The following is a 25,787-nucleotide window of genomic DNA, read 5'->3' as shown; positions in this document are numbered from 1 at the left end:
GTACGTTTTATTACGTCAGGTTTTATAATCCGTACACGAGTTTAAAAAAAAGAAATACATGCCGATTAAGTTATAAAAACTGGAAAATAAACATACTTGACCTCGGTAATTTGTGTTTGTATGTAGTTATTACTATTATGTATTTTTTTTTTATTAAGTCGGGTATATTAAATCGAACTGGGTTGATCGCTCTGTAAAGATAATATTGGTCTATTATCTAAATACATCAGAAATTACAAACTGGGGACCATATAGAAATTTCTACGTGAAAGTTCAAGAATTTTATCTCAGGGCTCTCATATTACAATTCTTGCAAAATATGTCATGACTAAGTAATGAGTAATTCAAACAAGTCTTTTTGATGTGACAACAGAAATTTCATTAATTACAAGTTTCGTTTTTATTATAAAAATAACTTAGATATTAGTTTTTTATTTAACAAATTTTTTCCATAAAAATAATTAAGTCATTTATTGTCCATTTTTAAAAAGTCATTCCAATTTGACAATAGATAATCTGTTAGTGTAATTTAAATTATTGCCATTTACAAGCATATTAACTCTTCTAGTTTATATTATTTGTTAGAAGCTCTTACCATAGAAAGACAGGAGTATATATGTAAAGTGAATACACAAATTTTTTGTTTTTTTAATTGTTGAATTAAGAAGTTCAAAAAGAGCCAAAGCCAACAATAAACCATTTGTTTCACAGTTCTGACAATCCAATATATCACTTCTTTATTAATGATACCGATTACAAATATACCTGTTGTTTAATTCATCTATTCTGTCTTACGTGTTGGCTCCTCCTACAGTTTTCTAATAGAAATTAATCACCATTTCGTGCAACCATATATGATGTAAGGAGTGCACTTTTTTCTCTTATTCATTTAGATAAAAATAATGACAGCAGAAAAAATTATATTTATTATGTGATAGTCTGATCTTAGAGATAAGAGCATTACAGAATCATTAAATTTCTAAATATGGAACTTATAACAATTGTTTACAAGCAGGTAAAAATTTACAGGATGTTTTCAGATCATTGCAAAGATATGCGATTTAGAACAGTTTCTCAATTAATTTGGATAAATTATAATTAATTTAACATTCCTAGATATAACCGGATTAATTATCATAATGTTGGTTTTCACACAGAGTTAGAGCATATCGAATATCTGTCATAGGCATCATTTATATTCCAAGTGGAAAATTTTCATACTTGTTCTGGCCATATCTATTTTTATTAGGATAAATCCTACATACTTGTTGTTCGACCTTCAGCAAAACTTTGACCCCTGTCAAATACTTTTCTGATATCTCAACTCAGGCAGCAAGCAGGCAAATCGAATTAGTCAGCAACAATGACCGACATCACAAAATTAAAAAAACAAGCAGAAAAAAGTTGTAATTTTGAAATATTTATCAAAATTGTTTGGCTTTGCAATGAATTTCATATTCATGCTTATAATATTATCATCTAAATAAATGGAATTTGTCAATTTTGCCCATAGCTTTATATATCTGTAGTCCAATTTTATCATTTAATAATTATATTAACGCTGAAATTAATTTTAAACTGATAGTTTGTGTAATATTTGATATTTTAAAAAAATATTGAAATGTATAATTAGTCATAATTTATAGATATGCTAGAATAAGTTACACCCGAAAATGGCAGAGTCATTATTTGTAAGACTTTGCCATCCTTTCCAGACATAGGAAAGCATTAGTTTTGTTAGCTATGTTAAATACATATTTCTACATTTCATTCTAATTCCCAAGTTAATGTAGATAAAAAGATTAAGTGTGTTTAACAATTTAATTAATAGTTAAAATATGTTTCATACAAGTTAATTTTTCCTTATCTAATCAGTCTTATTAAAGCAATGAATACAAATTAATAATTTAACATTTAAGGAAAATTTTAATAAAAATTTTAACTGATAAAGAAAATTCAATGGATTTCTTTGTATTAACACAATAATAAAATTGATGCAACACCTATGCAGCATTGCATGTACTTAATACTAGTCTATATTGGATTTTAATTAATGCTTCACTCATTTGTGTACAGAATAATTAAAAAAAACTATGTTATAATTGTGTGGAATTGCATAACATAATACTGTATCATTCTAATTTTGAATAAATTTTATAAAAATATTTAGCTGAAAAAAATGCATGTAAACCTGAAAAAGTTATCAAAATATTGAATATTTTTATGTATAAATGTATATAATAATAAAATTATATTTTTGTTTTGTTATTTACATTTAATCTATAATAATTTATAAGTCTAAAAAATAGTAATTATCATATAAATCGGGACACATTACGCATATATTTAAAGCTGGTATCCTGTGTTACAGCGTTTCTTTTATCGTGGTGTAGATCAAAATTAAACAGGCTAATTTTGTTAAGTTTTTATGGAATTTTTTTCGGTGGTACATTATGTAAACGGTTCCTAAAATAGGTTGAAATAAACTTAGACTATAATTTGTCCCTGATATTCTTCGAAAGAAAAAAAGTTTGTTAAAATTCAGACGGGTCATCCAGAAAGACGTTTCGACCGCAAAGTATCTAAGATGTGGGTGTACGCTATACCCAGACTTGTTTATCCAGTATAAACGTCAAGAAACGACCTTCCAAACGTCCCAAATATAGAGGTTTTTACCCTAATGCTACCAGACTTTCACTTACATAACCGGAATAGGATTGTTTTTTCTTCTAAGATCTATTCTACAACTCTTACTTTCAGGAAAAACCACTTAATCACGGGCCTTGTTTGGGTAGTGTATCGCGTTACGAACTGTTCAAAAAATCCGTTCAACCGCGCCCTGCAAATACGATAGAAACAATCGTTACCGAATTAAATCGTATTATAGATCTTGCGGAGCGTGAAAATGAGTTTTATGACCATGAATCGTCCTTGATCGTAAGCTAATGGGAGTGGTGTATACCATTCATAATCAAAATAGCACCGAGTAAAGTAAGAGTTAAATGAATAGGTTATTTGTTCTCAAGTTCAATAGCTAGTTTCCAAAATCTATTCTCGTGATATTTATGACCCGATTTCCTTATTCCGTAAAACGATAATTACGTTTAAAGGACATTTCCAGCTACATTTACGCACTAATTCGGTTAAACGTTCTGTAAATACCCGTATTCAAATTATACTTCCTCTTCCCATAATAAATTCTATAATGGGGACTGGCCGTGAAGGTTATTATCGAGTTAAAATAGTTTAAGGCGTTGTGTACAGACATTTAATGCCAGCTTCTATGTGTCTTTTTGAGGTCAAGGATTTTTGGCAATGTCCAGGGGTTAAATCCGTCTCCGGTGTAAATTGTGTTAGAGACGGTTTGTACGTTTTATTACGTCAGGTTTTATAATCCGTACACGAGTTTAAAAAAAAGAAATACATGCCGATTAAGTTATAAAAACTGGAAAATAAACATACTTGACCTCGGTAATTTGTGTTTGTATGTAGTTATTACTATTATGTATTTTTTTTTTATTAAGTCGGGTATATTAAATCGAACTGGGTTGATCGCTCTGTAAAGATAATATTGGTCTATTATAGCTTGTGATAAAATTGATAGATGCTAACCTCTTAAACGCTCTAACGACGTCGCGATAGCCTCATTCATTGTTTTATCGAGTAGTTTGGAGGACCATTGTCTTGAGAGGTGCGCTACGTATATCGGAATGATGATGATGGACACACAAGTCATTAAAACTACGAATGTGATTGATGGGTATGCTCTCGGCGCCCCTTACCAAATGGTTGCCAACGAGTGCAGCGAGCACTTACGTATGCTATTTGTTTTGCATAAAGTCGACTGTATGGCTGATTCGTGCGAGTAAGTACGAAATTTAATTACAGTAAAACTTTCCTCGAGTGGGCCGTGTTTAATAATGAGAACTGCCTAATTAATAGCGAGATAGTCATCGGTCTATTGTTACTGCGGTAACATTGCGTAACGTTTCGTTTTTTTTTTCTTCTTTTCTGTGTTTACTTTTATGCCTATTGAACCCCTACAATACCCCGCTGAGCATATACCTGAAATGCAATAAATCTCAACTTGTGGTCCCTTTCCGAAGCTCCTATTTACAATTAAGTGTTGAGTCTGAGTTATTGTCTGTCCGTCCTACGAAAAAAAATGCCAAATATGGAGAAGTATGCGGGAGTAAAAATCTCGTTCAGAAAAACATTCTGGATACTCATTTTATTTATTTTATTTTTAAAGAAAAATTCGTCGGATTTGTAGGTGTTTAACGCCCTCGTTAAAGGGCATTAGCCAATAATCGATTGCTCAATTATATATAAATAAGTTATATAATTGCCACTTTCGAAATTAACTATATTTAGTGTTTATAAAATTAACACTTTAAAGGGGTGGAGTAACTGGAATTAATTTTTCAACGAACAAAAGGGGGGATACGTTCCCGATTGTGACGGATTAGTTGCGTTTTTCGTTACTGGATGGCGGCATGGACGTCTATTAGATCTCGTTACCGAAAGAAAAGTGGTTGGAACAATACAAACAATTAGAAAAAAATATAATGTAAATAAGGGAAAGCGATTGTTTGAAAGAATGTTTCATTTACTTTCGAACATTTTCGGCTACTGATTTATTTCTCTTGTGCTATTGTTTCAACAAGAATCCTTGACGCCCAAAAACATCGTGACTCGTATTTTGGGTGGAGTTTGCTCTCCTTTTGTGTGTAATCAGAGACAGAGGAACTAATTTCGATCTCATAGAAGTCTTAAGTGTCTTATTTTCTATTACGTGGCTCGTTTATCAAAATCGGGGTGTGTGTCTTTCGAGTCTCGTTTAATAAACACAGTGTGTTATCTGGCAAAATTTCATTGTTTTATCATAATTCTTCCACTAAACTGGAGTAGGGAATATAGGGTACGACAATGTCGTCTACTCTAACTCGAGGATGATAAATTTTCGAACCTATTGATACTAAAGTGGGGCATCTTTTACCTTGTTTATATTTTATTACCTTAAAGAGATTTGAATTCGACAGATACATAGGATTTTTATAGCATAGATGTATTGTTATACTAAGAAAAATCAGGTTATAGAATTCTAAGAATATCAATAAAATCCTGGATATTTTAAGGTGTGTCACATCGATGGCTTGTTAATAGTAATTTTCGGCACCTGAAATTGGGCGTGTCTGGATATTTTGGCTACTAGAAATCAGAATTAAAAAAAAGAAAATCAATCCTGTCTTACAAAAATCGGAATGTGGAAAGTCGGGGGATGATACTAAAATTGTTCTGGCTACTAAATTAGGACCAAGAAAACCTGAATATTAAATATATCTAGAAAGTTGGGTTGCAACATTCGGAATTACTACAATCTAGTTGTATTTATTTAAAAATATAGGGGCTAGAGTTACTAAAAATTGGGATGTAAGACGTCGAGTTTGTCAGGATGTCAAAAATATCAATTATCATCTCCACGGATCTTTAAAAAATTGGAACCGATCGAACAAGTTTCAAAAATTTAACCTTTTGGCTGTAGATCATCTACTTTTTTTTTTATCCCAAAAACGGATAATTACTATTTTCCAATGCCGAAAATTGGTATGTTTTATGATCTACTTACAAAAATTCCCGCTGTTTCTTCCGTTAAAACGGAACTCATTAAAATCTCGTACGGCCTCCAAAATCGAATTACACTCACAGAAGGGCTTATTCATTAAAAAGAACCAACAGTGATGCTTCTATAATCTACATAATGTCTGATTTGAATATTAATCACCCGATACGGATATTGTTGTAGAGTATGGATGTATGTATACATACACATTTAATTTACGTGGGAATAATAAACATGACGTAAGCTTACTTTCACCTGTCGTATTTACCTTCATGTGTGTTTCGGTGTATATATAATGAGCGTAAATTAAGTTTATGAAAAAGAAATTAAGCTAGAGAGAATTACGGTTTCTTCATTAATTTCTTCCATGGTTGATTAATCTTCCGCTTGATTTTTATAAAGAATCACCTGCTCTTCACCTGCAGACGGTTTAAAATGAGGCAAGAAAAAACAATTTTTCTGTGTATTAAGCGGCATAAATCAGTCGTGACAAACGAGATGATAACGGGCCATAAACCGAGTTTTATTAAAGTTAAGACGAATTTTATTATGAAAGACGATAACTTAATCGCGCCGTATCTTTAATTGTACGACTGTTTTTGTTGTAAGGCCCTACAGGATGTATTTTCATGAATTTTTTCCTCACAAGAGACAGGTTTTGCGTGGGGGCTGCTACTTAAAATAATAATAATATTAATAAACATTGGTCAAATCTGATTATAAACTTTGTCACTTTTATAAATACAAACAAGTATTCAATACTCTAACCTTGAATGGAACAGGTTTTCTTAAAAAGATGCGTCCCTGAAACTAAATACGCGTTTAAGCACACCTTCCTGCCTCTTAATAATATTTAGCGGAATAAATGAAAAGGATACTGTAACAAATAAAAAAGGTCCGGATTTATTGAATGCCCATTAAACTAAACAATAATTACTTATCTTTAAGAAGTGTTAAAGCGAATTTGTTGATAATAGACAAGGAGCGGTTTGTGTACTTTATTAAAAATGACCTGTTCAAACTAATACGTCATAAAAAGCGTCTAAGATATGGCACCTTTATGTACCTCTTTATCGCTCACTAAATTCGAGTCACGCTTTTATGTTATTAGTGGTTAACATATGTTATAGAGGGGAGAGACCGACAAAGTGGGAGGCTTAACTGAATTGAGGCCTCGAGAGGACCCTAGAGTTACGAACATACTAGTAGTGTACTGTAGTGAAAAATCGACATGAATGCGTATCCTGACCCAAAATTCTAAAAAAATGTCTGTGTACTGATTATTTTAACTTAAAACTAAAAATTTGTGTACACGTACTGTACATTGTACTTACACTAGAGTAAATATGCATCATCACAATTCTTAAATCTGAGTAAATTTACATTATTTTAATCATAATATTATACTTTAATTAAGCTTAGATTTGTTTATTAAATATTCTCTGTTTAAAATAGATAAAAATGCGCATTAATCTAGTTCAAACATAGAGAAAATGGTTTAGTCTAATGGAAATTATCGATAGAAGCTTATCTATTTCGGTTGCTACTTATTAAATACAACTAAACTTAGAAGAAATGTGGAACAATTAAGCCAAAATTCATGCGAAATGAGCATCAATCTAGTTTTGCTGATGTGTCTTTCTTCGGATACTTAAAATGGTAATGTGGAACCCAAGGCAACGAGCATAGCAATGATATAATTATAAAGATACTGGTAAAGGTAACCATCAATTCGATTTTTCTTTATAATAAAAGCCGAAACATTAATGAACGACCGTTTGATCTTGCGTAAGATTTGAACTAATCACATATATGTAGTTGGTGGTCCCTTCAAATTGCAACACGAAAGGTCGCTGCGGCTTTCATTTAGCCTTGATCTGTCCAATCACCTTAAATCCTAAGTTAAATGTAAATTATAAATTTTAAGGGCATGCAATGTCATATACTTTTAACCTCTTATAGGGGGAAACCAAAAAAGACCATTGTGATTCGTAAATTGCAACATCGTCATAAATAACGAAAAGGAACTGCGCCTAATCAACGTTCCTACCGAAAAAACAATGAGAGTAATGTATGAAAAAATAAATAAATAAAATAATAATAATTCTGCAAGTACATTTTAAATGCCGAAATCTTTCGTCTGACGAAATAGTTTCTAGAATTCAATCTACGAAACAAAAGTTTGTTGTAGCCTATGTATGAATTCTACGAAAACTAGATGCCGAGCATTATCAATAACTCTTACAGATCTTTTGAATTCTTCTAAACACTGATCAATGTAACCGCTCTTTACTACTGGTCCTATCGATTATAGAACGAAATTCTAGATTTTTCACCAAGTACAGCTTATTCTATACTCCTTTCTTTGTTTTTGCGTATGGAAGAGGTGCAATACCCTATTTTTGTTAAAATTAAGAGAAAGGATCTCTTTCAAAGGACACTGATCTCTTCATTAGGTGGATCCGAAAAAATTCCTTAAAATAACCATTGAGTATATGGTCTATGACCTTTAAGAGGTATCTGAACTGGAGTAAAGGTTGGGCACTTCCTTACTTAGGTGGAGGTAATTTCTACTTAAGTTTCTCTGTTAAACTGGTAACTACACAGCTGGAGGTGGTGCAGGTAAGAACTTTCGCTCTTCTTACTACAGATTCTTTGAATTTTTTAAAAAAATCGTATTTTAATTTTGTTCTTACTACTTATTTTATAGTAATTTTTTATATGTAAATTATTGCTTAAAATAATTACATATTCTTCAGCAGAGTACTTTTAAAAGAAAATAAATTGCTAAAATTCCTAAAAAATTCTAGAAAATTTAACGTTTGATTTACATCTTAGACATAAACTTGGATCTAATCTTAGGCAATTTTTATCCAAATAAACTACAAAATGACCCATAAAATTTAGAAATTAATTAAATTTAAGAATTTTTACCGTTTAAAATAAGCAAGAGTCAGATTTTTAATAATTTATATAATTCTATTACATTAAAATATTAATAGTTTGCTCTAGAACCGCGCAAGTTCTAAAACAAAGAAAACTCTTTATATGCAAATTTCCATATTAAAATAGTTCAAAATTGAAGTTCAAGGTTCATTTTTTGAATTGCTAAGAAGAAAAAAAAATTAATTATGAAGAGTTGTGGGGAAAAATTACAGCTAACTTTCTAAACTTAATTATAGGATATCTACACACGACAATTATGGTCAAACACAAGGTCTCTCAGTTAATAATTCGCATCGGAAGATCAATTAATTTAGCATATGTTTCGATATATCACCTCCCATTATACTTGTTTATCAGATAACATGTTTATTGTCATCGTAATCTGCAAAAAAGCTAGATCCCCTTTAATCTAGGGCGATATTTATTAATTTCTCATCGTGACAATAAGTCTAGGAGTTTAAAAAAAGGGGTTTTTTTGAATTGTAAACTCCTGTTTCCAGCCCACTAAATTGAGTCATTAGTACAGATGATGGGATGTTAGCCTTTATTTAAACAAAAAAGCATCGTGACCGATGTTAATCCATTTAAAAAGTCCAGACGGGGTGTAGCGAACATGACACAGTTTGGATGACATTCGCCGCCGTAAATGGAATTTGCCTAACGTGGTGTGAATCAGCATTTTTTTTATTTCTTTTTATGAAATGTTTATGCCTTTTTTTACAAAAAAAACCAAGAATGCCTTTATCGATTGATAAATAATTCCGAGAAAAATCGGCCAGCCCGCGCGTTTCGGTAGCAAATTCCAACATGGCGCCTCTCGTTTCGAAAATTCGTTGGAAAATATCTAAACTCTGCATTCCGCAATTGGTCGAGCGTACGTTTGAAATCGACCAATAGGGGAAAGCTTCGATTGCGGCTATAAAAGATAATTATATGTTAATTTTTCGATTACACGCCACGAGAGATTTAAAAAAGTGATAGCTCTATAAAGGGGAACTGGCATAGGAATAACGGATGTAATACGGTAATATATAATTAGTGTCAATCGGTGACGTCAGAGTGTCCAAAATCCAGTTTTAACCGAATCGTTCGAGCAAATCGGGGGCTGACAAGGACACCTTTTTTTTACATACTAAATGGACGTTTCACATAAGAATTGTTCGCAGAAATAAAGCAATTCTGTAACATACGCATAGTTTCAACTCCGTTTTACCATAATAAAATTTAGATCCGCTCTTAATCAGTTTCCGGTTGAGGGAAATTACCCCAAAAACAAGTAACGTTTCGGGAACGCGTTTCAAGTCCCCCTCACTTTGAGATTAAGGATAAGGAAAAACAGAATTCCGCTCGTTATTAAAAGCAGTCCAGTTCGAGAATATTTTTCGTTCTGCCATTGTAAACACTGACCCATATCGTCGACTATTAGAAAAAATATGATTTTAATGGCGTGAGAAGTAAATACGGAGCCAAGGTTAGTCTGTGGACTAGTTACTTCCTACGGCTTCACCTTCTCCTCCTCACACGCTGGACAATTATAAATTAACGTTCGATCATGTGATATAATTCTGTTATCCTTAATGATAACTGTATATGGTTCAAACGAGGAAATTGTCGACAAGGACGACGAGTTTAAGAAGGGGGAAAAACAATTTTTGTCGTCTCTTGCCAACTCTTTTCCATTTTTATCGACAGCTGCCATCCCCCAGGACAATTTATCCAAATTTATTAAAGTTTTCTTTAATCCGATTTGCTTACGATGCATTTTTTTTCGTCAACCGGGATTTACCAGATTGGGTGTGATACTTGTCCTAATTTGCTATCACGTTTTAGGGATAGTAAAAATATTTTCGGTTTAATATCATCAAGGAATTGGGCCGCGATCTTTTAGCCCATTTCACTTATTTTTCTGTTAAATGTGTTAGTCGTTTGGGTTTCTTGTATCCACCTTTATAAAAGTGGAATAATCATTCGGAAACTCGCGCAACCTTGTACAGATTGAAGGAATTCTGGAATGCAGATGGCAAAAATGTAAGGGGAAAAAAAGGAAATCAGATGCAAGTTGGCTGACGCAATCGATCATATTTTATATTCAATCGAAAACTGTTGCAATTGAATTTATGATATTATTTTAGAGTGTTCCTAAGATTGATGAGTGCCATTTTCATCGGGTGCTTCTGATGTATTCGATTGTTAATACTCTTTGAGTGCTCTGAAGTATTTATGCGCCTCTTGTTTAGTTGATTTTTACTCAAATTCGCGTTTTCGTTGAAGTTTCGCAACCAAATTCCTGTAGCGGCGTAATAAAATGCAATAAAATAAAACTGATTCCCCCAAAAAATCCGCAATGTTTATGAATCCCCTTTATCTTGTAAAAATTGAAGTGATGTACTGTACGCCATAAAATTACAAGCCTACTTAATTTTTTATTGACATCTCTTCAATTTTAGTAGGGGGAGGGGGATTTCTCAAAGTCGGTGTGTGAGAGCATTCGCTTCTATTGTTTTCCAAAGAATTGGCTATAAAACTCAATAGATAGACGTTGCTCTTTCACCGAAATTGAGAAGTGGAAACCGTTATACAATTGTTACGAGAGATCGATCGGTGGTAATGGTGGTAGATAAAGGGTGCCTGTTACATAATTCAATAAAAGAGAGGAAAGGGGTGGAGATGATACTTAACAAAACCGATCGTCCAATGATGGTCAGGAAGTGAGTCAAGGATGTCAAGTCTTTCCCGCAACTAGGACACGGCAAAGAGAAAGGGTAGCGATATCCCTCACTTAACGTTTACACACACTGCCCAGTGGTCCGTTTGGTCTCCTGAGCGTACTTGCCTGTTTATGGTCCCGTTACATAAAGTAAGTCCACTTCCTTTATTGCTAAACGTCGAATAAAAAGTATCGTAACTCTATAACACAGATAATCTACTTTCATCCTACCGAAACGCAATATACTTTTATAGCGAAGATATGATACAGGTTTCTTAATAAACATTATTTTAATTTGCTAATAGATGGCGCGATTTTTATGAATATATCTCAAGTGTTTCAGTTGTTTGTGTGTTGAAGTGCGTTCTTAAGATTGATAAACGGTTGCGAAATATAATAGGAAATTTTTTTGGCGTGTCGAGGTGTGAGGTGCGTGGGTAAGGCAAGTTTATTGTTATTTGAAAAAAAATATCCGCGTTACTTTCTCTCCTCTGACGTCACCATCCGGGTATCCGCGTAACGTCAAAAATCGCGGTGTTCATTTAATAGGTCGTAGCTAACCTACTTTGAGAGACGTCACAGTGACGTGCGCTCTTTTACCTGTAGCGAACAGTTCAGTTCAGAACTGGAAACGTTCAGGTGTAGTGTTGAGGATACCCAATTGCGCGGACTGCAATTAATGACTGGATAACTAAACATTAGGTACGTAAAAATATTTGTATTGTGCACTTTTATAAAATTTTATCTCCATTTTTTTTATTTTATTTTTTATTTTTCTTAAGAATAATTTTCGTGACGGCCTTGTGTTTGAATAGCGCTTCTTCGGTGTTCTGAATGTAGTAACGCGTCACTTGACGGTGTTTAGTCGTCGCGTGCCTGAGGTTAAACCGTGTGTTCGGCGGTTAATTTTTGTGTAAAAAGTTTTGTGGTTTTGGCGTTAATCTGTTTTATGTCGTTAATACGGGAACGAGCCTCCATAAGCGATTTGTATGTGTCCATCGCGTCGGCCGTTTCATTAATCTTAACGCGTAACGGTAACCGTATTATGTTTTCTTCTTCAGTTGTGGTCCAGATCCAAACACTGAGATGATCAGTAGGCGTAGAATAGTGACAAGATCTCGAGATGAACTCAACGTCGATTTTGGTATAGAAGATGATGAGGACGTATGGATGCAAAAAGACAAATTGTACAGGGTAAGTGTAATATACATCTGAATGATATCTTGACCTCGTTACAAAGTCGATGACACTCGTTTTTCGATGAACGATCATTCAATATTGTTTCGGTCGTCAATTTTTTAAGTAGAGAGTTTTTAAACTCTATTGTCCGCTTACTTTTGATAAGTAGTTAATTCGATATGTTTAATAATTACAATAGTGTAGTGGGGTTTTTTTGCTTCATTTTCTATTCGTTCTTCCTACAAGCAAACTTCCTCGTCTTTTTCCCCCCACACAAAATATCCGTAAATGTCCAAAGTCAAGGCTGACGTCATATAGGTGGATGGATGGAAGCAGAGGGTGAAACCTTGCCCACGCCCAGCCAATTTAAGTGGCAAAAACAGACAACAGCTGTTTTCATTCATCGGATTTTCCACAAAATTTGTTTAAACTCGATTTTATTACTTTCCAATAATAGAGTTTCTGTAATTATAATTAATTAATTAATTAACTTGTTGCTTTACTGTTGCTTAGCTTTAATGTCTGGTGTGTTATTTTACAACGTATTTTTGCGTGCTAGTTAGAAACAAATTGAAATAATCCAGTTTGGAACCTCCCACTTAGCATTTTAAACCATGGACTCGCCTTAAATTTGCTGTCAACCAAATGAGGGAAACCTACAATAATTTTCATTCCCAACTATTATCAGCATTAAATACAACAGAAATACGAGTTGTACCAGTTAGACCGCTATTACTAGGTCAAATTTAAAGCCTCTGGCGGCAACTCGTTCCACTTTACTTCAATCGAAAGATCGCTTCACCGTCTACACCGCAAGAAAGCGGGGAGTAAGATCTTTGCAGTCAACAGCATTGTAATAAATTATTTACAGTACCAAAAATTATAGCTCTGTACAGATTAAGTAACGTTAAAATGACGTTTTGAGTGAAAGATTTATTAAATGTAATCATGTTTAGGGTGGCTCCGAGCCGATCGCTTCAGAAGGATCAATGAATGGATAATGGATACACATCATAGATAACAATAGAAGATGAAGAGCGATTAATTTGCGGAAGTTGCAATTACATTAGACAGTTATATATATATACATTTTTTTAATGTATAATTTCATACTCGCTCTCGGACTCTACAAACTGGTTTGGAACATGCGCAATAAAGAACGGTACCGCTAGCCTCGGGCATCTAAAAGCTATAATAGCTGTTTGTCTCGGCCGACAGAGATAGAAAATGGGACAAATATGGCGTCAAGGGTCAGTGACACGCCGAAGAAATGGCTAGAGGTCAGCATGAGGTCCTTGCCTGTAAAACTTCCTGCATAGAAATTTGCTTTCTCACTTGGGTATGGATTCGCTGTTGTTGCCATCGTTTCTAAGTCTAAGAGGTGTGGGTGAATGCTTCAAGTTTGGTAAAAATGAAGAGCAGAGAATGAACTAGAATCATTAATAGGGCAGTCAGTCACCAAGATTAACCTCACATTTGTTTTTAATCGGTTCAGTTAAAATTCGTCTATATATGACCTGTTTTTGACGAATAATCCATCTTTTTATCAATATCGTTCTGATTGAATGAACAAATTATAATTTGCTTACAAGAAAAAATAAAATAAAATGAATAAATGCTCGAACATTAAGATATACCCCGCAGACAATTCTTCAAACCCGGAATATATATATTTTTTTACAGGAGGATATACGACATTTTTACATATTTATAGAACCATTCATTTCAAGATACTGTATACCATCATTTTTATGTTTAATTTACTGTACATTATTCTTAACAAAGAGTTCACTGTGAGTAATATATCTGATAAAAAACTGCAGAACTTCTCGGATTCTATTGTAATTGTCGCATTGGACTAAATTTGGTCAGGAAGTATTATTTTAAGTGGAGTTTTCTTGTTTGGATCTACTAGATAATTGCAAAAACACCTTTGTGTCACCTAGGAAATAACCTCGTTCGATTCTATATTTAAGTAGGAAGTGCGAAAGCTGTTACGGCTTTTTACAATAATTGTTTTTTTCTTGATTTATTTTTCTTGCACCTGCCGATCCGACACCTGATCCTATCATTGAGACCCGTTACGCATGATCTAAAATTATTTCTTCTAATAAAAATAAATAATGCAGCGAAGTAGAGTAGGAGTTTTTGGATGTCTACAACTGGAAATATCTCGAGAAGAAAAAAAACATGGCGTTTAAAATGGCCCTTCTTAACGGGTCCAATTCTTCAGATAAAGAGAAAGAAAAGACATTTAAACCAGAATTTTGGCCCGGGGACATCTTGACTTTCTCTAATGGCTCTCAATTTTCTGTATCGGGGTGTGGATATCTACGGGTCACCCACTTTCGCTTTACACGAAAATGTGTAGAAATCAGATTGGCAAAGTAGTTGCACGTATTAAAAAAGAATGCGGTTGAACTACTAGGGAGGCAGTTGAATTTTTTTAAATATATATATTTTTTATCCTTATTTTCTGTCAGATTGGTGTCAAAAGCTGAATACTTCCTACTGTACGTGCGTCTTATTCTGCTTATTTTCCTTATTTTTAATTCAAAACGCTTCAATCTCGACTCTTTTCGTTTCCTGGATGTTCAATAAAAGAATGGTTAAGGGGTAGCTTTTGACTTTCCATCGTTTATTATTAAAATTTGCGATGGAATATAAACGTTAAACGATCGTAAAAATTTTTGTTTTTGAAGATTGAAAATAATTTTTATGGTAAAAGTTGCAAAATTTGTTCACTTTTTAACTATTTTTTTTACCCATTTGAAAGAATTAAATGCGATCGTAAAATTTATAGCAATGTTAAAAATTTATCTTCCTCATTCGATTCCACTAAATGGAGAATGAGTGCCACGTGACTCGCTTTTCTTCCTTATTCGAAATCATATTCGACCGAACTATTACATAAAATTACGGCATAATGATATAAATATTTTATATAATTTACTTAAAAGTTCCTCATTACACGTTAATTATGTTTATTTAGGATAAATTTTAATGTCTAAGTTGTGAATAATTGAATTCCATTTCCTGAATGTGAAGTCGCCATTCAACTAATGATCTACTTTAACCTAATTAAATTTTATCTTTTACATAACAAAGCTCTTTAAAGATTGAAATGGTTTTCATTTTCGTCCATTTGTCATTGATTCATTGAAAAACTACTCGGACCGAATACCTTTTAGGACAGTATCAGTGATTAATGTCTCTGGTCAAGCGTGGCTCGAGACATTCAGACAACCCAATTTTTCAAATTCTCTTTCATTGTTGCCCTTTGACATCTTTCGACAATATCCTCTACCTTTGTTGACTTTGTTCCTTCTATTTTCGTCCGGAAAAACCGTTAAGTGCGACCACCTGGTGCCCGTTACCCTGCAGATGTCTCCAGATCAAAGCGCTACATCAACCTGTTTCGAGATGAGTTAGCTAACAGATTATCCCCATTTAATAATTAAATTACCTGCGATATCTTTCCATATCAGAGCACCGGTTGTAAAGGGGGGATACGAAAACAAAAGGAGAAGAAGTCATCGCGTCAAGCATTCACAATGGTCTCATAATAAAGAAAAAGTGAACATTATGTAAGATTTCTCATTGTTTATTCAAGAATTTCCGCTGAAAAATCAAAAAACGTCAAGAACCATAAAAATATTCCAACAATAATTCTTCCCCCCGGTGCTCACCATCGAAAACGAGGCCAAAACAACCGGTCCTATGACCTAGATGGAGGCGACAAGTTTTGGCACATTGCCTGGCCTCGATATATAGGCCCTGCTTATTGGTATCCCGAAAACTTTCGGTTGGCGTCACTTGTCTCTTTGCCACAGGTGATACTGACGTCACCGAGTCACTCTCGCCCACCTGCCATGCGCCTCATCCCCTCCGTCTTCACTCCAACCGATGCTAATCTTCTATACTTAAAATGTGGAGAAATTCTAATTTTTTTGGAAGGTTGATTCTTATCCAATTTCCGGGTTTACAAACGATATCGGGAGGGAGAGACGAGAGCACGACAATGATATGGTCAAGGTGAGAGGCATCGTCGCCCACTCATTTTCCAAGTCGTGATATGGTCTAACCACTGCGAGCGTGTCAGGGGTCACGTAATAAATCCTCTGACCCACATATCTGAAAACTACACGCAGAGGTTTCGACTATGTTGAAAACTCTCCTGCTATATTTTCCTTAGGAGATGCTCTCCATGTGTCATTGTCCTAAGTCTGAAGAAACCCAAGAGTCAACGAACCACATTCACAACTAGTTATTATAACTGTCATTATCACTTCTTTCGCGAAATGACTTGTTTCTTTTTTTTCCTACGATTGATTGATATCAGTTCCTTATATCTTAATGTGTTAAAAGTTCCGTTATACAGCGAAATCGATATACTTCTTACTAAAACCTGTTCGACCATAAATATAAAATTTAGCAAAGTATGGTTTTATTTATATTTTAAAAAAATAGTTATATTAATTTTTATTCTAGAATAAAAACAGGTTTATTCATTTATAAATCCGGAATTATTATTTCTCAAGGTAGTAAAAGTCCGTTCCAAGCTTCTAAATTGTCTAATGTAGCATTTCCAGTTTTCTCGATACAGTTTTTCTTGTTTGACTGGTATATTGTTGTGACAGTTAGAAACAGTGACGTTTCCTTTTTAGATTTTTTTGAATAGCCAAGTTCCTTCAGTGCCACCTCCCAGCATTTACAGATCCAATATTCTTAACTAGGCCATTGAAGTTTGCACCATTTCCTCCTCCTTTTTTATAAGTTTTAAGCTATTTATTCCTCATTTTACATTGTTAATGTGCTGTACAACTATCAAGGAGAATCACTACATCTCATTCCATTATCATTTCCCTTTTTCCATTTGTTAAACGGTTTCTAAATAATTTTCACTCATTAATGCTCACTAAACCATTTCCTGATACCCCTCATCTCTTGTTTATTGCTGACTGGTTTCTTGAGAATTTTAAGACCTAGAAAAGAAAGGAAAGTGAAAGAAAAAAGTTTAAACATAAAGTGGAATTGATTAAGGAAAGTAATAAATTTTATCGGATGCTTTCCTATAATATTTCATAAACACAACATTAAATGTTTTCTCATCATCTTTGAGTCATCGTCGAAAGTACTTGCAACCCTGTGTTTTGCAGATTTAAAGAAAGTACCGCTACTCAGCCTTGATGAAAACAACATTCCAAAACATATTCCAACCGACTTGACAAGCTGACTCGATCTGGTCAGAGGTTAGATAAAAAGATTAAGAGGTCTAAGCTGGTTTCTTCCGGTTTTTTTTATGATTTATACAATTATATTTCCAAGGAGAAGCTGTGTAACTAGTTTCGGTGTTCAATGAAAGTCCGTTTTTGCACTTTGAGGCAGAAGTGGATCCCATAGAAAGAACCAAGCTTACCGAGAACAATTATCAGAGATGTTAACAGTCTCTTTATTATATAAATAACAGTTTTGTAATCTTAATCGCAATAGTTTCAAAGGAAACTCTCTAGACTGAAAGACCTTGCTGACATCCGTTGCATGATGAGCTCGATTGTTGATATTTCGACCCTTATCTCCATCATATTCTTACGTCATCCACGAATGTCGATGCATTGTCACTAATTTCCGCTTTTTCGCGTCCCTTTACCCATTATCTTGTAGAAGGTCTAGGCAAACTCCACCCTTTATAAGCTGTGTTAAAACTATAGTAGTCGGTAAATACCGTTATATGGTTTGTGATCTCAAGGTCTTCCAACAATCTCCGAGATTCTGGCATTTAATGATTTCTGGAATTAAAAGGACATCCTTGAATAATTGCTCGCACTTTCAATTGTGAAAGTGAAGTGGAAATTGTAAAGAGGAAGATACGTTATCGGTTCATTATACCGGGTTTAATGTGTTTTACGAGTAGGATGTCGCCTATGATCGGTCGTTGGTCTAACACCCACTGTCACCAATCCTTACTAGGAAATTGGTTAGAAACATATATACTTGTAGGCGCATCTGGAGGTTGACATTCAGCATATATATTGTTCACTTTCACTAGCAATTTTGCCATTGCCAAAAGTGGAGTACATTCACCTTTCCAGACGCATTTTTTACCAATGAGTTTCTAACCTCGACAAGAAATCCATATTCAGAGAAATTCACCTGATACTAAGATTGTTTATTTCCCTCCACCCATGAAGAGAATCTTCCTTAAAACCTTGAGGCTTAACAAAGACGGTTTCAAATTGAAATTAGTCGTGATGTAAATGAATTCCAACAAAAGGACACCAATGTAAACACCCCTATAGATACACGTCCAATTAAAAGATTTTAATATGGGCGACATCATCCCTGACCACGAGGAATGCGGTCCAACGAAACTTGTTACGATTGTCATCGAAAAAAACTTGAGACTATCCAAAGAATGAGGTCAAGGGAAAGCTCACAGCCCTAGACCCTGAAGGTCAATCCGGAAGATGTACAATTAAAAGTGAAAACAATTAAGATAGGTATCTCCCAACATTCGAATAGAAAAACAGATAGCATTATTGATACCCCACAGGAGGGCATTTCTTTGGGTGTCATGCCCGGGTGCATCCACAAAGTTAGTTTATTGTATAACTCCACATTAACACTTTTCTAATCCACGATTGTAGACAACAATAAGAATCTACAATAAGGATTCTATCTGATTTCGTGAAAGATTTTTTTTTAACTCTTGCGATTGTTTGAGTAGGTGAATACACGAAATTTTTTAGATAAAATGCCATAAAAATCTTATTTGTATGGAAGTGAAATTTACGTGTTTTCACCAAATACGCAACGAAGGGAAAAGATAGAGCCAAGTATGTCACAGTTCCATATAGATCGACCTAAATGGCACTCTACCTGTGTCTGGCATTGTCGGTATGGAAGAAAAAACAAAACAAAAACGTTTTAGAAGCAACCAATTGTTTAAACTTTATAGAATATAATAACACGCTCATTTATTCATTTTATATTTATTTATTTTTCTCAATGGAAGGTGGGTATGTCGCATAGGAAAGCGAGTCGAACGACCCTCCGAGATGTTAATTTCTTATGAATTCATTATGGGGGGAAAAGGGCGTATTACATTTTTGTAACACGCGGAAGAATGTAAATTAATTCGAAACTATAACAAGAGATGGCGGCACTAACGAATTTTTCGAATAACTGTTAATGGGTAGTGCAGTGAAGAACACCCCACAACGGATTTTTCAGCTAGGAAATCCCGTACGGGTGCGGTTGTCACGCTCGTCCTTATCCTAAATACTTCGGTGGAAAAAAAAGGCAATGTCGAGAGAATTATAGGTGACAAACGAAAAATTATCGAAAGTTGCGGGTGGCTCGTCGTCACACAACTGGTTGACAAGTTAGATCGAGAGTCAGATGGACGTATACGTGAAATGTTTGGCAAAACTGTCTACTCAGACCTCCTTGCAGAAGGACAGTCTGGCCTTGAGATGAGCGTCCGGGGAGTCGGGCGTTGCACCACTATCCCTAGTTCGACACGTCAAGTTTAAGTCCTCCAAAAGGTTATATATAACCCGTACTCTTAAGACAGGATCTCTAAATGGATTTATACATAACTAGTTAAGAAACGAAAGTATCAGATAAAAGAGAATGCGGGGAATTTTTTACAACTTCATTTTGCAGATTTATTAACGCTAAGAGCGCGTAAAAAGCGAATTATTTACTTTTAAGAGGTTTTAAAAAAATTTGTGTCAACCCATTGTTAAAAGCTGTAACCTCCCTTCAATAATCCAATAGGCGCTATTGTTTATGTTGATTCTGACAATAACCCGTGCCTTAATTGTCCTAGTAAAATGTCCCTCAATTGATTAGCCATCAAGTGAGTGGAAACACTAAACTATTTAAGTATGCTCCACTTCTAAAGTTACCCAACCTTCTAGATGAGATCATGCACCCGGAGAACAAAGATTCATGTTTTAAGGGGGTAAGAGGTCGTTGGGAGGAGACCCCTTTCTCTTTTTATCATTAGTCTCACTCACTCTTTCTCCCTTGAGAATATATTTCTGAACTATTATTTACAATGCACGACTTACGAGGTATTTTACAAGAAAACAATAAGTAACAACGTAGCCATTTTTTAAGCTTAAAGACCTATTTGTTCGCATTTCGTTATGTAGACAATACACGAATTAATTAATTTATGCTCAATTTACAGGATCATATACAGGAAGTATTAAACAAATGGGACCAAATCGATGACGAAATATGGGCCAAAATTATTTGTATGGAAAGAAATAGAAGAATTGCTAAAGCGTATGCGAGGGCTCCTGTACTTACCGTAAATGGTTCAGATGATGGTTTCGATGGTTTCAGGTTTGTAAACGTGTTTAAGAATTCGAATTTTTTTTAATCTGATTTTTGAGGTACGTTTCCATCAGATATTTTAATGTTGAACATGAAATTCGAGTGGTTTCATCTTAAAATTAATACATTTTTTCATGTATTCAGTTTTTGTTATATGTTTTAGGAAGCTACAGAATTTTGTTAAAATTGAATTTAATTAGATGCAAGTCTCGTGGTATCCGGATATCACGAACAGATTTCTTTCAGTATCAACTTCACGTTTCAGATACCGTGAGGCCAGATACACACAAACCCAAAAAATATTCAGAGTTATTTCAGATAAAGTGTGTAAAATAAATCATAAAGATAACCTGTCAAACCTCAAAAATCAGATTTCCATCACGTGATCACAAATCTAATCATTTAATAACAATTTCAGGATCGGTCTGAACGGTTTTGCTAATCCACTCAGAGACTCTAAAACTGAAGAAGTAAAGAAACATATAGGCCACGTAAGTGTTTTCCCTACTTGTTCACCCTTAACAATAGAGAAAGTAGTTAATAATTGCTGTCGGGTGAACTACAGTAGTCGAAAGACGTGATGATGGCTATCTCTTCTTAACCATTACGTCTGCCGGAAGAACCTATATATAATAATACTGATTGCTCTACGTTTTTCAACAGGGTGTTAAAATTAAAATGGATGATGCTGGCAACATTTTGGTTAAGAGAATAAGCAAAACCAACGTATTCGTTAAAGAAGTTTCCAGTTCTGAAGATAACAGCATCGCGTCAGAAATCATTAAAATGAACGGCCAACTAGAATTAGAAAAACCTGTTAAAGTAAGTTGGGACTTATTATCCTTTTTTTTAATAAGAGGAAAACTTAAATGCGCGTTTTTCTTATATAAACTGCTGACCGATATTGTCGTTGTTGTGTGAAATAATTTTGCACCTCGCACCATTAGGTCACGCACAGAAAACGTTTTCAAGTGGAACATCTGATGAGAGAGTTTTTAACTTATGCCCTAAATTTTAAATGATTTAAACGCATTAAAATTTTTCAAATATCTTTCTTTTTTTCTTCTTCTTTTACAGTTATTCGATATGAAAAAATTTCAACATAACGTAGGAAGAGAATTAAGAAGAGCATATCCCGATAGAAGAAAGCTAGAAAGTCAATGTATAAGTGCTATAAGCTTCGTTAAAGATGCGGCAGAAACACTAGATTGTTGCTGCTGGATAATGATTATTAATATAGTAGCGCTGGAAATGCTCAAATCGAAATTACCGCCCAGTAAGTGAACGCGTAATTTAAAAATAAACACGTGATTTACATACGAAATCTAATTGGTTTTCCTTTTTTTAAACAGTTGCGAAGAGACAAAGTGCACCTAATTTAATTAGTATATTCGAAAGACCGCGTATGCCAGATCCCGAAGAAGACCCATACAGTTTGCCAACTTCGACTAATTCCTCTTCGTCTAGAATATATAATGGGTTCAGAGATTCTAAACCACCGAAATTACCACCTAGAGATTCCGAACGCATTCCAGTTCCCATGGTAAACAACTTTCTCGGCAATTAATTTACAACTGTAAACATAGCTATAATGGAATTCTAACAATTAATAAATAGGTTAGAGGTGCAATTAGGGTATCGGATACCTTTTGAACTTGAATAACACAATAGGTTGTCGATGTTGTTACAAAATACCGAAAAGTTTCTTTGGGAGGGGTTGGCCTACTTCTTTGATAGCTATGGACAAGTGTTTGCTTTCTTACTCTGGCGATGTTTGTAGGTGTGTCGATTGTGGAACTTTAGTTGGGTGTTTCCATTCGTTGCAATGGTGCTGGAACTAAATAGCTACAGATACGCATCTCTGGCGGGTTCTTTTGCATTTACAGAATTCAACTGAAATCATTTGGCTTGTGCATTTTTTGTTTCCTTGATTGTATGCTTATTTCTGATTAGAAAAGCTTAATTCTAGTACTAACCTCGTTTCTTTTTAATCTAACTTAATGTCGTTTGCTATCTCAATAGTAAATTTCTTTCGTTCTTTAAACATTGAAAATAAATAGCCACGTAATCTAAAGAAACATCTAAGGGTATTATTTTAAATTGCAAGTAACAGTTTTGTTTAGCAGCAGTATCATTTTATATCGGGTTACATTCAAAAATCTAACGGACAGGTAGGGAAAATTCTTCAAAAATTGCTGAAATTTTAAATAATTTATTAAAATAAAGATGACTTAATCTCTGATACATGTTCTCTTTTGAATATTTATTTAAAAATTCTAATAGTAGAATTTTTTATAAATTAAAAAAACAAAAAACTAGTTTTTTTAGTGGGTGAAATGATGAAGCAAGCAAAATTACATTATAAATTAATATTGCAACACGTATATATTATATTCAATTCAATAAATTTTATTCTTGACAGCCTGACTATGAAGATGACAAAAACGAAAATTCGAAATTTCCATCCGTTCAGTCGTCCAGAAAAAAGGTTCGTGGTTATGGTAAGTAAACAGAAGCAGCTGCCTATCATAACTCGATTACCTTGACATAATATTAAGATTCACCTGCCCAATTCTTTGCTTTGTATGGTCGAATTAATTGATAAAATAAAAAATTCTCTTCCTAGACGACCCTTACTACTGCGGGATGAAGGCCCGGGTACCCAATTTTGGCAAGAAGGATAAAGAGCCAATGAAAAGATCATCTAGTTACTTTAATATGTTGAGGAATCAGGATCGCTACCCTTATGATAATGTTCATGGTGGGTTGATAATTCGTTATGATGCCCAAGGACTTAATGTTATGAAGATTAATCGAATGTTTTTGTTTTTTTTTTTCTTTAGCAGAACACGATTTTCCTGTAGAAGACGAATATGGTCGCATTTATGGACGATTCAGAACATCACCGCAACAGCAGATGTACCATAGAAGGGAAGTATTCGTGGGTGAATGGGAATGACCTCTAAACGGAACTCTAAACGAATTTTGAGACTTGGAACCCGGCTACGACAATAAAAATCAGCCTTCGATTACCCCCATTTTTTCACATTTTCATCTTCTGGTGATGGATCTATTCTATTTATACTATACCAAAGCCCCCAACTCAAACCCCTTAGAGCCCCCATTGTAAGTTAATAACCGAAGAGCTGAAGATGTCGACGTTTATTTTTATTCACGATGTACATATTTTTGTTGTATACATTTATCTAATACAATGAATAAAATTTTCATGTTAAAAATAACTGTTTTTTTAATTATAATTTATATATAGTAAGAGTAATAGACGATGCAATTTTCACTCATGATTGCACTAATTAATAACAACTGCGAGAATATTTCGTTTTCTTTTTTTTTACTTCTTAAACTTTTTAAAATATTTTACAAAATTGTTATTGCAAATAGAGCGTGTTAATTCATAAATTTCAAGCAAAAAATAGAGAAAATAATAATAAAAAAGAAAATTCCACATGGTCAAGTGATGTGTGAATATTACGAGGCTGTTATTTGCTTCGTAAACAGCGAAAATTTTACTTTCGAGCGGTTCCAGCATATTAATTTCGACTTTACTTTCCTTAATTATCGAATTCCGACCCACTTTAAAAGGGAAAACAATGAATATTCATCATATGTCATGGCAAACAATGCGGTTTACCTCGTTCAACCTTACATAAGTCATCAGTCATCCCAGCAGGTGACATCTCACCGCTGTCCTTATTTATCACGATGACCGGATATATCTGGGACAGATTTCTAATCAGGTGGTACTTCTCGAAAATTCTGAATAATACTTTCTTCGCTTTCGTGACGCGCAGTGTCAGGTGTACGCGGAACACGAATTACTAACGTTTATATTAACGCACGACACAGGTGCGTTTATTCATTTCGAAGAATAGATTGTTTAAAGGGGGGTTTATTTAATAAAATGAAATTAATTCGGGTGTGCGCATAAATGCATATCGTGCAATAAACTTTAAAAAAATCTGTATCTCAATCGTCACGAAATGGTAACGTGACACGTGTTTTTCAACCCTTTTGCTTCAATTTCAAGTTGGAAGCTCCCGAAACTCGTTAACCTTGAAATCCGCCTACCTGGACCAAAATTATTTCTCGGGGAGGGGTGAATATTTGAATTCTATCGAAACTGGCCAATGGCCAAACGTCTTTCAGAAGTTCTTTAGATAAGGATGGGTTAAAGATCGTTTGCCTCTATGAGACATCTGACTTGAATATTTTAATCCCAAAATGACATTCTCATCCCACGTAGAGTACCACCTACCTCTTCATTGATTGATTGAGTTTAAAAGGGGCGATGTACAAAAGTTCCATCACCTTTTCGGTTTCGATACAGTCGAGTGTTGAAAATATTTCCACCATTACAGGCGAGGAAACGCATTTATACTTTAAGCAAATACCATTATTACCCCCTTTACACACGAGCTTTCCCACATAATCGTAGTCTAGCGGTTTAACGGTACATTGTTTCGCAAAGAGAAAGAAAGAAAGAAAAGAAAAAACACTCTCACTTCATTAGAATCCGACTGGAGCTGATAGCCAAAAAAGCTTTTAAGTAAAGATCTAATAACAACATAACGATAGGGGTGGAGGGAAATTCGTGTGCTTCTCATTTCTTAACAAAGAAACTAACTAAAAAAACCGATAACAAGACAAGATAACTTTATGGAGATTAAACTCGATAGAACATAAGGTCCTGTTTTGCACATTTCGCTGATGTATCTACCATTCGATCGCTTGGTGTATTCACAACTCAATTCGTTCACCCTAAGGGAGGATCCAGGTTATTCATCACTTCTGACGTGGCATTTTTTTAAAATTTGCTTAACCCGTGCTTCACTTTTATCTATAGTTACTTTCTATTGTGCATTGCGATGATCTGTAATATCCCCACTGGCCTATATAGATAAGTTGGAGCATGGTGTTTCTCTTCTCTTTAATTGCGTTCAAGATACCGTGTTATCCTTTTAC

At 34.3% G+C, this 25,787-nt stretch overlaps 1 protein-coding gene across 5 annotated transcripts; it reads left to right on the top strand.

The window, feature by feature from the left end:
* The first annotated feature begins 3,770 nt into the window (after positions 1-3,770).
* On the top strand, positions 3,771-24,025 carry LOC111633435. 5 transcript variants are annotated; one of them, XM_023378002.1, is made up of 10 exons: positions 3,771-3,865; positions 12,338-12,470; positions 20,656-20,813; positions 21,223-21,295; positions 21,468-21,626; positions 21,882-22,080; positions 22,157-22,347; positions 23,227-23,305; positions 23,431-23,565; positions 23,651-24,025. In XM_023378002.1, the coding sequence occupies exons 1-10, from the start codon at positions 3,786-3,788 to the stop codon at positions 23,761-23,763; spliced, it is 1,320 nt and encodes a 439-aa protein (XP_023233770.1). In that variant the 5' UTR covers positions 3,771-3,785; the 3' UTR covers positions 23,764-24,025. The 5 variants fall into 5 exon arrangements, with proteins under 5 accessions (XP_023233770.1, XP_023233769.1, XP_023233773.1 ...); XM_023378001.1 differs by having other exon boundaries at positions 23,648-24,024; XM_023378005.1 differs by lacking the exon at positions 3,771-3,865 and adding an exon at positions 8,225-8,245 and having other exon boundaries at positions 23,648-24,022.
* Positions 24,026-25,787: the final 1,762 nt, after the last annotated feature.

The sequence above is a fragment of the Centruroides sculpturatus genome, unplaced genomic scaffold (assembly GCF_000671375.1).
Source record: "Centruroides sculpturatus isolate CEXI.00-Female unplaced genomic scaffold, Cexi_2.0 scaffold890, whole genome shotgun sequence".
In the NCBI taxonomy this organism is placed as follows: Eukaryota; Metazoa; Arthropoda; class Arachnida; order Scorpiones; family Buthidae; genus Centruroides; species Centruroides sculpturatus.
This window is presented reverse-complemented; position numbering and strand designations above follow the sequence as displayed.